The sequence below is a fragment of the Choristoneura fumiferana genome, chromosome 18, assembly GCF_025370935.1.
Source record: "Choristoneura fumiferana chromosome 18, NRCan_CFum_1, whole genome shotgun sequence".
NCBI classification, from domain to species: domain Eukaryota; kingdom Metazoa; phylum Arthropoda; class Insecta; order Lepidoptera; family Tortricidae; genus Choristoneura; species Choristoneura fumiferana.
Window position 1 is genome coordinate 21,013,886 of NC_133489.1, and position 16,065 is coordinate 21,029,950.

Genomic DNA, 16,065 nt, shown 5'->3' on the forward strand with positions numbered 1-16,065 from the left:
CCGCCTGGACTTTCAGCGTCCACTCGTTGTCGACAGGTGGTCCACGGGTGGACGCCGCGTTGACAAAGAGTGAGACAACGAGTAGTCACTACGGCGATGAGCAGCGGGCTCTCACCGAGTGGTCCACTCGCCGTCCGCGCGTGGCATGTTTGCGAGTGAGGCGATCCGGTAACGATACCGAGTTGATGTAGTGAGCGTATACCCGTACAAATCCATATGAAGAATACTAAACGCTCGAGGCGAGGCGGTGATGGCCGGGAGCCGGGTGGCTGTAATGAGCTGTGACCTTTAAAAGCCGGACGTCTTTCAACATTAATTAGAGGTATCATTAGATTCGTCAAAACAACATAATATTTCAAAATACAACCAAAGAAGCGTAAACATACATAATTATAATATACCTACATAGTTACAAATGTAACATACGTATGTATGTTCGAAAATCAAACTAACCCTCCTTCGGGCACAAGTCGGCCTCACGCACCGATAGTTCCGTACATCTCTAAACATCAAACTGACTATACTTGGTTTGGATAGGTTAACTAAATGTAAACAAAACAACGTCAATTGGTGTCTTAAACATTGAAATTCCCCCATTAAACTATCTAAACATTAACATTTCTGTACTGAAATAGACTAGTCTAGTTTGTATTACAATAATAGATAAGTAAAATGTTGAAAATCCTTGAATGTATCAAATCTGACAGCTGAAGTTTGTTTACATTTAGTTAAATGCCTATCTAAACCAAGTATAGATCTACCCGTAGGTGCCTTCCTGTTTAAGTTCATAAAGAAGGTGCAGCCCCTGACAGACAAATTACAAAGTTTTAATTTTTACCCTAAGACCGACTTACTCGGGACTCATTACTAGGAATTTTTGAGCTGGTCACGATTTTGAATGGGCTGCTGAAGTTTAAATGACTTACCTAACAGAGTTCTAGACTAATAGACTTTTTTTAAACCCCCGATGCAAAAAGACTCGTCTGCTCCAACGTTCATCGGTCTTGCGACAGACGTGGCCAGCCCAACGCCACTTCAGCGAACTAATTCTCAGAGCAACGTCGGTAATTTTTGTACGGACGGGAAACGTAGTGTAGGGCGTCCTGAGGCACGGTGGACAGACGACCCTTAAGAGGGTCGCTAGCGGCGGATGGATGCGAGGGGCTGAAGACAGAGTGTTGTGGCGCGCCATGGAAGAGGCCTATTTCCAGCAGTGGACTGCTGTAGGCTGATGATGATGATGATGCAAAAAGAGGGGTCCTATTAGTTAGATGTCAATGTCTGTATGTCTATCTATTTCTATGGCATCGTAGCTCTTAAACAGATGGACTGATTTTGTTGACGTTTTTTATTAATATTACTTGAATGTCCTACCTGTCTGAAGTTTCTTCTTTCATGTAAAAGATCGGCTTACCCGTGTACCATTTAATTTGTTAACTTTCTTGTCAGGCTTCTGACTTAAGGTTCCTAACCGCTTTTATGGATATGACTCAGATAAAAGACATTAAGCTACTTATCAGAGCAGATGCATATTTCAATTTAGCTTCAAGTTATTTTTTAAGTACTTACAAATATAAGGATATTTATTAATAAAACATAACACAGTACAAATCAAAATAAAGGTAACTAAAACTACATACAAACTAAACTAATAAATAAAAAATGTGCTCAAAATCGCTAATTATTATTCTTACAAATTACCACTTCAACGTCTATAATATTATACTAGTAATGTCATCACATCAAAAATGCTGTTTTAATATTACAACCAAAAAAATCTGCAAGACTCTAGCGGTCTAACTCTTACTATTTAAAATAAACTCCGGAACTGAAGTGTCTTTAATTCATACATATGACGACCGGATGGCTAAGTGGTTAGAGAACTCAGAAAGCCTCAGGTCCCGGATTCGATTCCCGGCCGTGGCAGATATTTGTATGAATAATACGAATGTTTGTTCTCGGGTCTTGGATGTTTAATATGTATTTAAGTATGTATTTATCTATAGCTTTGCTTAGTTTGGGACTAGGTCAATCGGTGTCAAGTGTCCCATGGTATTTATTTATTTTATATTTAGCAAAAGAAGGTTATTTTTGACGCCTTCCTTATAATATGAGTCATACGATTCAAGTTTGTAAAATTTAGAATTCAATCGTTAACAATTACTAAAAAGTTAATTACCAATAGTTTCTATTAATGAGCCGTTGGAATGTGTGTGTGTGTGTATAAAAAAAACAACAACAATAGGTTATCTAAAGCCGCAAATCTATTTTGTTTCCCTCGAAGGTTTGTCCCACTTCAACGACCATTTCCTCCGCTATCTGTGTTAACCATTCCCCCGTATCATACTCTCTTTAGTAGCTAACGTGTTGAACTTTGGCCATTATCCTGCAGTATAGATATTATCCAAACTGGGGCCATACTCAACTTAGATTGCCTTTGCGTTCGTTTGCATAAACTGCCGAGGGTGAGGTCACTTACTCCAAGCGTCTCTCATCATCAGGGGTCGGACAAAAAAGGGCCGATGACGTCAAACCACTTACAGGTGATTTCAAATAGTATTTTTGATTTTCATAAACAATTATTACTTATCATTTATCAACCTCTTTATTAAACGTAACCACTTGACACCAATTGACCTAGTTTAAGCAAAGCTTGTACTATGAATACTAGGCATATAAACATACTTATCATACTGACCTTCGTATTATTCATGAATTCAGATTATTCGTTTAATTTTATTCACTGAATTCCATTGATTAATTTACGATTATTTTGTTACTTCATTAATGCTACTTTGTTACTACATGTCACACGGAAGTGTAAATAAAAACATCATCTTGTGTGCAAGATTACGTCATTTTTACGTCATCCGCACTTTTTGTCCGACCCCTGCTCATCATCATCATCATCAGCCGGATAACGTCCACTACTGAACAAAGGACTCCCCCTTAGAACGCCACTACGAAGGGCAACTCTTCCAAACGTTTCTGTAGATGTAGAATGTATGTAGAATTAAGAGCCAAGGAGTGACATGTTTTTTGTTACCCATAATTAGATCTCCCTATTCATGAATAGTAGATTGATAACCAAGGGTGGAAAGTGATCCATTTCAGCCGAGATATTTCTGGCGCTCGAACGAAGTAAGAGCGCCAATAGTTCGAGGGGAAATGGGTAATTTAAAAACTTAAACTCCTTCGCTCGGCGTTCAACCTCTAGTTTTGTAGGTATATAAGCTCCTTGGTCGTGACCAACTCGATTTTTTTTTAATAGTCGGCCGTGGCAAGTGGTCAGGTCGAAAAGGTACCGTTGGAGGTTGGATATAAGTAAATTCAATTTATTATTATTCTCTTTTTTTGTACTATTTTACTTTCCTCACAGTCGAAATGAAAAGTAGAGTGTCTTACTCGGGTGAAATTACCCATTTCCCCTCGAACTATTGGCGCTCTTACTTCGTTCGATCGCCCGAAATATCTCGGGGGAAATGGGTCACTTTCCACCCTTGGTTATCAATCTACTATGTCAGTATCCCACAGGAAAATGCAATATATGAAATTTAATGGAACCAATATCGGAATGGATAACTGTAAAAGCTACATCTACCGGCAGAAGCGGATGAATTTTGGTGAAAATTGAAATTATCTGCATACAGAGCAAGAGTGTCGCACATTGTGAGCTCCTTAACCGTTCATCAACTCGTGTCGAGAGTCCGACACAGATATCAAATCGGACAATTTGAAAATGTTCTTATTCTATAGGACACAAGGATAATATAGTATGTATTGGAACAGAAGGCAAAGAATGAAACTAATCAGTGATTAGGTCGGAAATGTGCCCTAATTTACATATATAGATACTGCTACTTAATTTATAGACTCCATTTCGTCATCAACCAGTTATAAACATTGCCTTGCGTTCTGATACACATAGGTACGTATATTCCATAAATGAAACGAAGTAGTTAGTATAAATCAGATTGCTTTAATTTATTTTAGTTTTATACAAATCGAATGCTACTTACGATAGTCAATTTTAACGAATAAACATTTTACCCGTCGAGTTTTTATTTTACAAATTTACCTTTGTATCATTTATTTTGTTCACTATTATAAAAACCTCCATAGGGGTTTTTTATTACACACTTACATTACACTCGGCTGTATTTATTCAACTTACTGCAGTCGTATTTATTAATTTAATTAATTATTCCACTGGATTAAATATCCCAAAGAACACAATGTGGAGTCGTGAAATTAAAAAGCGGTGAAAGCAAGTGTTGGTCGAAATTGTCCTTAAATTACGAAAACAACTAATACACGAATATAATATTAAATATTTGTCTACAGCATTATGAACCCTGTTAATCGAAAATTAAACTGATAACGTGCCGTCAGCGCTTGAATTTAAGACATAAATTGTAAGGACCAAATTAAAATTCACTTCACATTTGTGACAAATCTTGAAAACAGTTGAAATTGAGTGGCAAGTAAGCTAAAAGTTTTACACACCCGGTGTAATGTTATCGTTTTAATTTGTACCCTTTATTCTTAAAGAGCGCGATAGCAAACAATCAAGAAATTAATAAAACAATGATATTATCATGAACTCAGTAGCTTGAGAAAATGTACATTCGAAATAAAGAAATGCTTAACGGTGGATCAAAAGTGTCTGTTCAAAAGATAGTGTCTTATACAGGATGTTATCTCTTTGATTCAATAATTTTTATGAAATATCCATAAAACTTAATGAAAATAATTCACTGTCAGTTTATATTAAATTCCTTGGTCGAATTCATTCCTTAATTGTGTTTAAGGTACATAATTGTGTTTGTCTCGTGTTAGCTTTGAAAATAAACATGAGATAAAAATAATAAACTCATTAGACCAAATCCTTAAATAGCTTTAAATGCATACAGTGTATTAAGTAGGTACCTATGGCACGTGGCTGAAAATAATTACATGAACGAATTGTTTCATACAAAAGCTAAATGAAATCAAGAAAAAAAAACACTTTTGCTACATTGATAAGAATGTTTGGAGAAGATCTAGTGTTGGATAGAAGTTAATTGGGGACCCTTTAAGGTCGGTTAATAAATGGCTAACGGTATACCTACATTACTGGGTAATCAGGGGGCCGGCTACTCCGAAATTCTAAAATCGAAGTTCGTATAGTACCGTCCATCATACTCTCGTAATAAATAGTATAAGCGTCAGAGGAACGAAACGACACGAACTTCGATTTACGAAATTCGGAGTAGGCCCTCTGAAACGATCAGTCAAGAATCCGATAGCGAAACAAACAGACAATTCCAATATTTCGTTTTTAAGCAAGAAGCTATGAAATACAAAGAGTTAAAAAATAATTTAAAAAACGAAATAATTACATTTAAAATTTTCTAAAGCAAAAACAAAAATTTACTTTTGAAAGAATTCGAACCTACAACTTTGGTACCTTTTACCATAACATTCTGCAAAACATCCATTAGACCTTGTAAAATTTTCAATACATCTACTCAATTTTTGCAGTCATCGGTATTCTTGTTTTTGTGCAACTATTACCTAAAATAGTACATTGTTTTTGTTTCTCAATCAAATAAATAAAAGACAAAATGATGTTTTAAAAATGAAGACGTAAAGGTAATACCTATTTTTGTTAGCTTCACATCCAAATTCTACACGCATATCACTGTAAGCTCTACCCTCCCGATTGTTAAGGGATGTGTAAAAGGATAACGAGAGTGAATCACGCGCATATACAGCGTCAAATGTTCGCTGATAGCGTCTTACTGTTTACTGATGGCCAGTAATGCCCCCGCCTTTATATCCATAAACAAATGGGAGGGTAGAGTGTACAGTCAAAACATAACAAATTGCTACTTCAGAAAATAATGATTTACCAACTACAGATACAAACGATCATGATTAGATTGACTTTTGGTCACTTCTTTTTATGAGATGTTATTTTTTTGACTAATAAAATTAATTTGAATGAATAGTTGTTATTTCAGCCACGTCCAAAGGGTTCAAATTGTGCGAAGTAAAACTAAAACTACAGTGTGATGTACATAGAGTCCAAAATACCTGTTTCGAGATTAAAGCATTTAGTTCCCTATAGTGCAGAGTGATGAAGTCGATGTTTGCGTGGCATACAAATTTAACATGCACAAAAAAAAATCGTATACAAAATAATTAAATTTAGTTTTTAATTAGTTTAACCTTAATTTTCGATAACTGTTTATTCATTTGCTGAAAGTTTACAGAAAAAATGGTGGTAACATTGCAATATTTTTTTGCAAGCATTCATTATAAATTCTTTCAAATTCCGTTTCAGTTATTATGAAACAAAATAATTGATCATCGAGAGAAAATACGAATTTCATGAAAAAAAAGTCGCATTATTAAAATTTATTTTGTATGCCATTCAAACATTGTGGAAAGTTATATATACTTTAGTGTAGATAGTAATTATGCTAACGTGTAAAATGGTTCCTTGGTGTAAGAGTGAAATTCGGACAGAGGTATTAGTGCTAAATTGAAACGAAAATATAAAATCCGGTTGGTACCTATACAAGTGAGCCGTATCAGTACAGACAAGATCGTTCAATATTTGCAAGCTCAAATAAATATCTTTCAATTTGAATATCTAATGCATATTAGCAAAGTTGATTTTGCAAAGAAATAATAGAACGAGAAACGAGCTTGCGTAAGTATACTAGTCGATATATCGCGATCTGAACCTTGCTAAGGAAAACCTTTAATCATTCGCAAGATAACGCTTTACTACGTTTATCATGCGATACTGGCAGTGTTACATTATTCAGCAGTCTTTCTAAAAAAAAGTAACGACATAAACTATGCCGAATTTGGCACACGCCATTTTGCGCGGTGCGTGCTCGCAAAATGGCTGACATGACGAAAAGGCGGGAAAATATTTCGAGAAAATGCGAAGCTATGTTGTTATTAGCCGTTTGGTACTTGGCCTCAAGAAGGTCGTAAGTTATACAAAGACCTGTAAAACTTACTTTATATTGACTTGTTGTCTCTTATGAAGGAAAGTCGTAAAGAAAATTCCCTGCCAGAGGGTTTACCATGCGCTTGTATTAAATATACGTGGAAACGTGAATCTCGTCGGAACTTTGCCTACAGCTCTCAACTTTTCCCGTGAATATGCCTCCTCGGTTCAGTTCTGAACATTAAAACTTAAAAATATAATCTGTGAAAGTCTGAAGATGAGTTTGCGTGCATCAGTTCATTCATATTTAGTTCGAACCTGGTCCAGAGCAGGCTTTTTATTATAGCATTTATTATCTGTAGATCGAATTCTACTCGCGTTTAAAACGTTTGAGCTAAGAACACGCCACGGGACGTGACTCGGGGTCGGCTTGTGCCGTGCCGTTGACAAATGTCAGACAATGTTCAGTTACACTTGGAATATTAGAGGTAGAAGAGTACATATTAGCTACACTCCACATTTCATTTTTATAAATAAATGCAGTAAGAGATACTATACAGTAATACAGTTAAGTTGGAAATGAATTCTGACGCTAAATATGTTAAGCCAATTAGAAACAAGCATGTATTTAAATACTCTTTTCTGATTGGTTACATCGTCGCGTGTTTAGATTGATCGGCATGACGACGGTCGACTATGAGTGAAGTCCCGTGATTTATATTAACTCCACTTTTAATGAAGCATTGGGCCGCGACCATAGGATTTAAAATCGTTTCACAACCTCATAATTATTTTTTTAAACAAAATAATCTTTTTAAAACTGGCTGACAATCCGTCGTGGCCCAACGCTGCTCCACATTAACGTTAAATTACTTGTTAACAAAGACCCTAGTTCGTTTTTTTATACAATAAAATTCTCAACTTTATCATTTATTTATACCCCTATCATCCAACTTAATTTATAAACCCTATGTTTGGCACTAACAAATCTAATTAAATATCAATTAATTTTACAATTTCATTTTCTTACAATTAACTTCGACAGAAATAGGTAGGTAAATACAATCATTTCGGTATTTAAATGCCATCTATAGAATAAAACAAAGTTTCGAAACACATAGGGTCAACTCAAATAATCAACAAATACTATTGGACTGTTAAAGTTAAATATTTTATAGATAAACATGAAATACTCGCAGTAGGTACTGTTTAATAAAATTTATGAAGTTAAAATTTGCTTTCATGATATTAGTTGAGCACCACGCGATCAATATAAAACAATACAGAATTTTTAAAAGTGAATGAATAAAATATACGTTCTTCACGAAGATAATAACCATATAACAAGTTTTAAAACAATCAAATTTATTAAGTACACCAAAATGTACTAAAATATGAACTATTTAATATTAATAAACACACATAAACCATGAACCGTGAACTTGACGAGCTCTTACAAACATTGTTCGATGATAAACACAAAACAATTATTCTTATTTAAAATTGTATTAGAAAGAACACACCGAGACGCATAAATTTTTATTCTAAACTAGTGAGCTTCCTTAAATTATTTCCTTTATAACCGTAGCCTAATTTTTAATTAGGGGACACGACATTCACTAGGCTATTACGACATCTATAAGAGCGAAATTGAGGAACGGACATAGATAAAGACGTGAATTAGTGTTATTCTCATTAAATAATACGACTATTATACGATATAGTTTAGTTGCTACGATACATGCTAGAGGGCGAAGAGGTTACTACGGGGGCTGTGCGGCGATCCGTTGCAGTGCGCATTGCAACACGGCGCGCGCGGCGCAGCGTTGCGGCCACTGTAGGGTACAGAGCGTGCTCGAAGACAGCTCACCACCGTGTCTATTGTAACATATCAAAACACCCAAACAAATGATACTCGACTTATCCGTTTTGGGCTGACTAGTTTCCTTACAGAGTTACTGCAATACCGTATCCGCTGTCCCGAAAAGAAGAAAAAACTATTTTTTCCGCATTTTCTAACTTTTATGTACAAATACACACGTCGATAATAGTTCTATGTACATTATTGATAAACGTTGCACAGGATATCCGCTGATATCGTCGCGTCGTTACGCTACGGCGCATACGGGGGGCTAGAACAAATTAACCTAGAGAATGTTCCTAGTTACCTAATGTCATACTATATCAGGACACTATCTGCGTGACTCGTAACAAATATGAATACTATTCGGCTTTATCTAAAGTGTCTTAATATTGCGATTATGCCCATTTATACAACTGAGATGTTACTGATTATTTAACGTTCATTAAGTTTAATCGATCATTTTACTATAATTTTATCTAGCTACCGTTACTTTGGTTCCTTCGTGTTAATTGTTTATTTTGTATCAATTCCACGACTTTAAACAATTCCTGGAGCTCCACCGAAAATTAAACGTAAAAAACTCCAAATCAACCGAGGTCCCGCAAACACGCTCTAGTTAGCCCGCCAGTGCTCGCGGATACATTACCTTAGAACGTAACCTTAACGACGTATTATAGTCAACTCTACCAATATTTGTTCCTTTATACTATGTACACGTTATTTACTACCCTAGGGTAATGTCATCGTCTGTGATCCCTCATTTACTTAAAGGATACGACCCTCTGGCGCCCTCGCCTGCTACTCGGACGCTCCACCGTTCCTCCTCCCGATCAAATTAACAACTATTTTAAACGCCAATACAAAATATATATCGATTGTGCATGTATTAAAACTGTATTAAATAATTATTCGTTAGTAAAATTCTTTTATATCAGGTATATATTCGTAAATTGCATATTAAAGTTTCCGAAACAAACCCACACCACACGGAGCCAAACTTGACGAGCGTACCTTTTGAAACAATCCATTAAAACCTCTTTAATATTTAATTAGTAATATTATTACACTTTTAACAAATTATAATTGTCAACGTTTATCTGTATAACATCCTAGTCAACATCACAATCGTTTTATAATTATGTTGGACTTACTACGTAACGTATGTATTTATATTTACCGTCTCTCGACTTAGTTAAAGGGCCGTGTGCGCTTGAACCACGTATTTAGATACAATATTATACAGTTTTATAATTAGGTGACTTTACAACTACGTACAGGGCTATACCAGCAAGATACGATCACACGTTAGAGTGGGATAGGCCGACTCTAACGTAAGATTGTCTCACTTGCCCAGTACCTACGTAGTGTATGCCCGGTCATGACTTTTAGCTGAATGTCGAAGACGAGCAATACAAAATGCTGCCATGCCTTTCAATGCAAGTAAGACATCGACATTTCCATATTTATCGCTCGTTACTAAATTCTAACAAATACAGTAAATCTTTCCTCTATCAGTGGTTCTTTACTGGAGACAAACGAAAGTCATACTGTATCTGGAGTACAGCCACGTAAGGTCACGTTAAACTTAACCACTTCGAGCTACCTAAAGGATGTTTAAAATGTATCCCTCAAGTTTATCGACGTTAACGCAACAAGTGCATGTAACTTCCAGCAAGAAAGTCGTGACCAAAACCTAAGTCTATAAGTTAAGTATAGTTCTCTCTTGGGGTGCGAGGCGGGCCCGCCTCACTGCACGATGATGTGGGGCGCTGACAGAAGAACGGCTACCGTCGCTATGATCGTGAACAGGCTGAACACGAACAGACAGAACCTAGGACAAACAGACAACACGTCAGTCAGGCTGCTTCATTAATCGATAACTCGGTCGATATGCGGCGTGCGGGGTCTCCCCGCAGACAGTATAACGACTAGTAATACTCAGAAGTCTCTAATATCGGTCGACATCCAGCGCGCGGTGACTCCGCAGGTGGAATAGCGACTAGTGAAACCCGAATATAGGCCCTGTGGTATGCATTAAGAAAATCTCCCGTATCCCACATGCGGGGCCTATCGACCAATGAAACTCAGCTTTAATGAAAACCAATGTATCAAGACTCTGTTTTGCTGTCAGATTTCGGTTCTTCAGTTCAAATGGGGTAAACAACAGCCTCAATAAATGTTCAGTCGCTAGAACACCAGATATTTTGTCGAACTCAAATCCAACAAACAAGAGCCCCTCTCTAAGATTAGAAATATAAATAGTTGTTCTGTGATAAATCTACACTAAACAAAATGCCACTAAACAGTGAATTTTATAAGCACCATAACCAATCTCAGGTTTTAGACACTCGGCTATGCTATGCTGTGTGGAGGCCCTTTTTGGTGTCCGGTCGTGTCACCAAGTAACTTAGTTTTAGTGCTAGTTTTAGTCGTATTGCTCCTAAATCTATCTTTCTTTCAGCTCATCATATTTAGAATATCATTTATTCTAGATCGCAAACTTAGGAACAAGACTCCGTGATTCTACTTAAGCATTGAGTCGAAAACCATTTATATAATCTGTTGACAAGGGTTTCACTAATTTCAAAATGTCCCTTCTCCTTTGTTACACTAATTACAAAGAAGTATATTAACTCAAAAGGTAAATAAGAAAGCCTAAATCTAACCTTAGAGCAGCTTAAAAAAGGGAAAAGACCTCATCATTCCCTCGTATACCAGGTACTAACCTGTCCACAACCATGGCTGCGAACTTCCAGTCGCTGATCACCTCCGCTTCTTCATCAGCTTTCTTCATCCTGGCGGTGATGAACTGGAGCTCCCTCAGGATGAGATGCAGCTCCCGATGGTGACCCATGCCCACGTCTTCCATGGTCGAGGGTCGCACGAAGGATCGCCGGAAGTCCGTCCGGAATATTGAACACCTGGGGGACCTTGAGAGGTGACTAATTTTTGAAGTAGGGTGACATTATTATACCTATTAATATCCTACTAATTTTGTAAACAAGCTGTTGCCCGTTGTCTATGAAGATTTCGTTTATCGCTTTCCCGCGGGAGCGTCTTCACCCTTCACCGCACAAAGTGGTTTGCTTCATCTTTCATAATGTGAACTGCTAAGGAATGGAATTTTCTCCCATCGTCTGTATTTCCAGCTAAATACAACCTAGAACTCCTCAAGGCTAGATTGAGTTACTGAACCAGTGAGATAAACATTAGACCTCATCTGCACTTTACATCAGATGAGGTAGGGGTCATTCACGGTCAGTTTCATGTAAACAAAAAATGCAATTTCCCTGGATAAAAACTATCTTATGTCTTCCCTCGGGAATTAAACCATTTCTATACCAACTTTCATCTAAATCAGTTCAGACGTAATTGCATGATTGAGTAGGTAACAAACATCTCCACAATTTATAACATACATGAAGAAGATAAATTGCACGCCCTACGTTTGAAAAAGTAAAATATTAGAGTGGAACTGTATGCTGGAAAGACGAGTCTAGATTGATATCCCGTAAGGTACACAAACTAGCTGGTGAAATAGAAGCCAACTGCTGGTACTACAAAACCGACTGTCATGGAAATCCTTGCGAAAAATCTGTGTCAAGCAATTTCCTGGCGAATATGATAATGATAATAACATTACAGTGCCAAAGAGTAGGCGCTTAAATAATACCAACAGTAGTAATTAACGTATTTAGCTTGTAAACGCAATGTTGTTTAAAATTCTACACGCCTTGAAAAATCGAGTAAGAAACAGAAAGAATCTCGTTACAAAAGTATCTTTTACACATCTCGTAATTACTCTAAACAGGAGCTGCGTAGATTTCGCTGGATACAATTTAATGAGAAAGGGGTTTAGAATTAATCTCCAGGGTAATTACAATTTACATTAAATATTTACCTAAATGTATTAGCAGCTATGTAAAGTAGAGATTAAACGGGATGGAGACGACGCAGTGCTTTACGTATACCAATTTACGTAAGACAATATACTGGGTCTGTGGACTGGGTACATTTGCCAATTCGGGATAAAGTTTTTGTAATAAATCCTAATTTAAAAATATTTTCGCTGGAAATATCTAATACTTAAAGCTTAAAGCCAAGTAATATTTGGTTTGTCAGACTTAGACTAGCAATAAAAAAATATCTGCTTGCTATATTTAGGTCGCGGGTGAGCAAAGTAATTGTTCATGTATAGTTCATTTATTAAGTTCATATCTAATGAACGTTAAATAAAAATGGCATTGTTTTCTTCCAGCAATTTTGCAATTACCTCTATATTATTTACTCAGTATACGTAACAGTGTACTGAGTGTGTTATCGCGATTAAATTTACTTATGTCCTTTAGTGCAGCTTAACTGTCTATTAACACGCTGGTGCGTTCCTCTTAATAGCCTAGTTTAATCTTGCACTGGCGCATAATCATAATAGCTTTCATTTAGTCAATCATCTTTATAGGTATATATTATGATGCTTCACTTCACCTGGTAAATAGGATTAGAATTGCACAGCGAGCTACGGAGAGGGCTATGCTCAGAGTTTTTCTACGGGATCGAATCAGAAATGAGGAGATACGTAGAAGAACGAGAGTCACTGACATAGCCAAGCGAAGTAGCTCGTTGAAGTGGCAATGGGCCGGCCATATAGCACGGGGAACAGATGGCTGTTCGGGCCGAAAAGTTCTCGAATGGAGACCGCGGATTGGAAAGCTCAGCGTAACGTACACCAACCAACGAGATGAATGGATGACCTGGTTTGGTTAAAGCCTGATTCATGGCGGCTGCAGGCCGCTACCAACCTGCATGAAACTGCAAAGCGATTCTGTGGTTTGTAAAGTACCCAATCCGTTGTAGACCTGCTAGGGAACTACAGACCGCCGTTTCATTTCGAGAGGGGGCCTATATTATAAGATAAAAAAATACTGTTGACGACAGACAACCGTTTTATAGCTTTTTTTATATATTTTTTTTATTTAGTGTAATAATGTCATGTGTGTTTGTGCTACATTGTGCCGTCTGTGTATTATAATGTCATAGTAAGTGATAATATTATCGGTTAGTGTTTTTGATTCGTTTTCATCGTAACAAATACATTAACTTCAAAATTTTAAACGAAAATTTCGATCTCTGCTGATAATTCATAAAGTACCTATAGCAGTAACAACACAAATCAAAAATAAGGTTTACTTTACCTTGATACTTAATAAAAGCAGAAAAATAGTGATGGAAATTGCCAACCAGCTACGGCTCTTAAAACACGTTCCGGCGTCATATTTTTCCGCCAAACTTTGATCCAGTCCCATCGGAACGCAAATTTTATTATAAAAATCTGACCTAAATCGCGCGCCGTTCAGGTACGCAAAAGTTTGAGAACCAGAAGATAAGGATCCTCATTATTTAAAAGCGGTTCCGTAAATTAAAAGCAAAAAGTCCGCGTCCGTCACGTCGGTAACTCGAAAGCTTAACAAACTGAGCTTAAAGTTGAGTCGTTCCTGGTGATTTAAGTTGCGGCACTCCCTCGGGGAGGCTTGCCAGGTAACGCGGCAAAACGTGCGACTGAAAGCGAGAACTGCAAGTTTCTAAATCCTAAAACTACAAATTGACATTACATAGGTAGCATTCGTTTTTTTTTTCATTTAAGTGTAGACTGTGATGGACTTTTAAAATATTGTAACACCACTGTAATGACTCACATTCAAGCAATAAACGTTTCATTCATTCATTCATTCAATAATATTTTGCCACATTATTCGACGAACAGATAACATTGGAGGAGAAACGTACTCGAGAGGCGACCACGAATTGAAAGACGAAGCGTTGGCAGGCCTCGCACTAAATGGACTGATGACATCGCAAGAGTTGCGGGCAACGGATGTAAGTAAGTGGCGAGTGGCGAGTTGTCGTTCATTGTGGCGTTCTTAGGGGGAGGCCTTTGTACAGCATTGAATGCAGCGGCTGATAGTGATGATGATGACTAAGAAGATATTTTTAGAAATTCCGAAGAAGTAGAGAACTAATTAAGTTTCTGTTCTTTAGTGTCAAATTCGCGGGATAAAGCTAGTCAATGATAAATTTACGAGAACTCTTATTCGATTCAACCACTTGTTCAGCCCGCTCCTCGCTAGCAAGATGGATGCCCCCCATTCCCCTTTATAGCAACCAGTATGTTAATTTGTGTGCTTAGCAAAATGGCTCGCTGATGAGGTTGAGTTTTAAATAGAATGCGAATTTCCACGGTGTTTCATGCTTATTTACGCAAGTGATTTAATCTTAAATGGATCGGGTGTAAATCAGGCTTTAAGGAAATGTACGGATGCTTGGTGAAATTAAACAGTAAAGCGATAATTCTACATCAGTAAGTTACAATGCCCTGCTTTACTGTAGTGTTGTGAGTTGATTGAGTTTGAGTATCAGGTTACTTTATTGTATTTATCGTGACATTTTCGTAACTAGGAGTAATCTTACTGAATATTATAAATGAGAAAGTTTGTGAAGATGATTGTTACCCGATCTGCAATAACGTCTGAATGGATTTAGAAATTTGTTCATGACTCTGAAAAGGGCATTCTAAAAAATATACCTCTCCTTGCAGTCGGGTAAAAAATTGTATAGTTCCCGCGGACCACGATAAATAAATTCTTTGCAGACGATGTTTGAAGCAACAACTAGTTTAAAAAAAATGTGAAGTGGGCTGGTGACCTGGTTACCATCGCACGAATATGATGAATTCGTAGGATCGGTCATGGTGGCGTTCTTTAAAGAAGGTTTAGTCCAGCAAAGGACGACTGACGATGGTGATGATGATGATAAAATTAGAAAATATTTAGACTGCACCTCATTACAAGATAGTTTTAAGCTTCTTTGTGACATAGATCAAAGACTGTATATATTTTTATCATATTTTGTAGAAACCTGCATGAAATTTTTAGATGTCCTCACGTAACTCCAAGCAGTTTAAGACTTCGTAAAATTAAATTCTTCATATTGCACTCACCCCGGCCCTAGGTTCCCCGTCGACGCCGTACTGTTAGGCGGCGGGGGGCCGTGCCTGAAATCGTCGTCGATATCCAGCACGTTAGCCAGCAGACTCTTGGAAGACCTCTCCTTCAGCTCGAGCTCCCTCATCCGGTTGGACATCAGGATCGTCTTCCGCGTGATCTTCTTCCCCGGCCGCGACATTCGCAGAATCCAGGGCAGCCATTGAAGCAGCACGGATTTTATCTGTGGACAAATTTGGGTTTGAACAAGTTAA

At 37.3% G+C, this 16,065-nt stretch overlaps 1 protein-coding gene across 10 annotated transcripts in view; it reads right to left on the reverse strand.

Annotated features, from left to right (window-relative positions):
• Positions 1–3,959: 3,959 nt before the first annotated feature.
• Positions 3,960–16,065, reverse strand: part of LOC141438036 (neuronal acetylcholine receptor subunit alpha-7-like) — a 160,308-nt gene continuing 148,202 nt past the window's right edge. For 6 of the 10 annotated variants that reach the window (XM_074101680.1, XM_074101682.1, XM_074101675.1 and 3 more), the window contains 3 exons: positions 15,808–16,034; positions 11,540–11,743; positions 3,960–10,644 (listed from right to left, as the gene is read on the reverse strand). In XM_074101680.1, coding sequence (XP_073957781.1) covers positions 10,560–10,644; positions 11,540–11,743; positions 15,808–16,034 — 516 coding nt within the window. In that variant the 3' untranslated portion in view covers positions 3,960–10,559. The remainder of the gene's footprint in view (positions 10,645–11,539; positions 11,744–15,807; positions 16,035–16,065) is intronic. The other 4 variants (XM_074101683.1, XM_074101678.1, XM_074101679.1 and 1 more) reach the window with 1 other exon arrangement.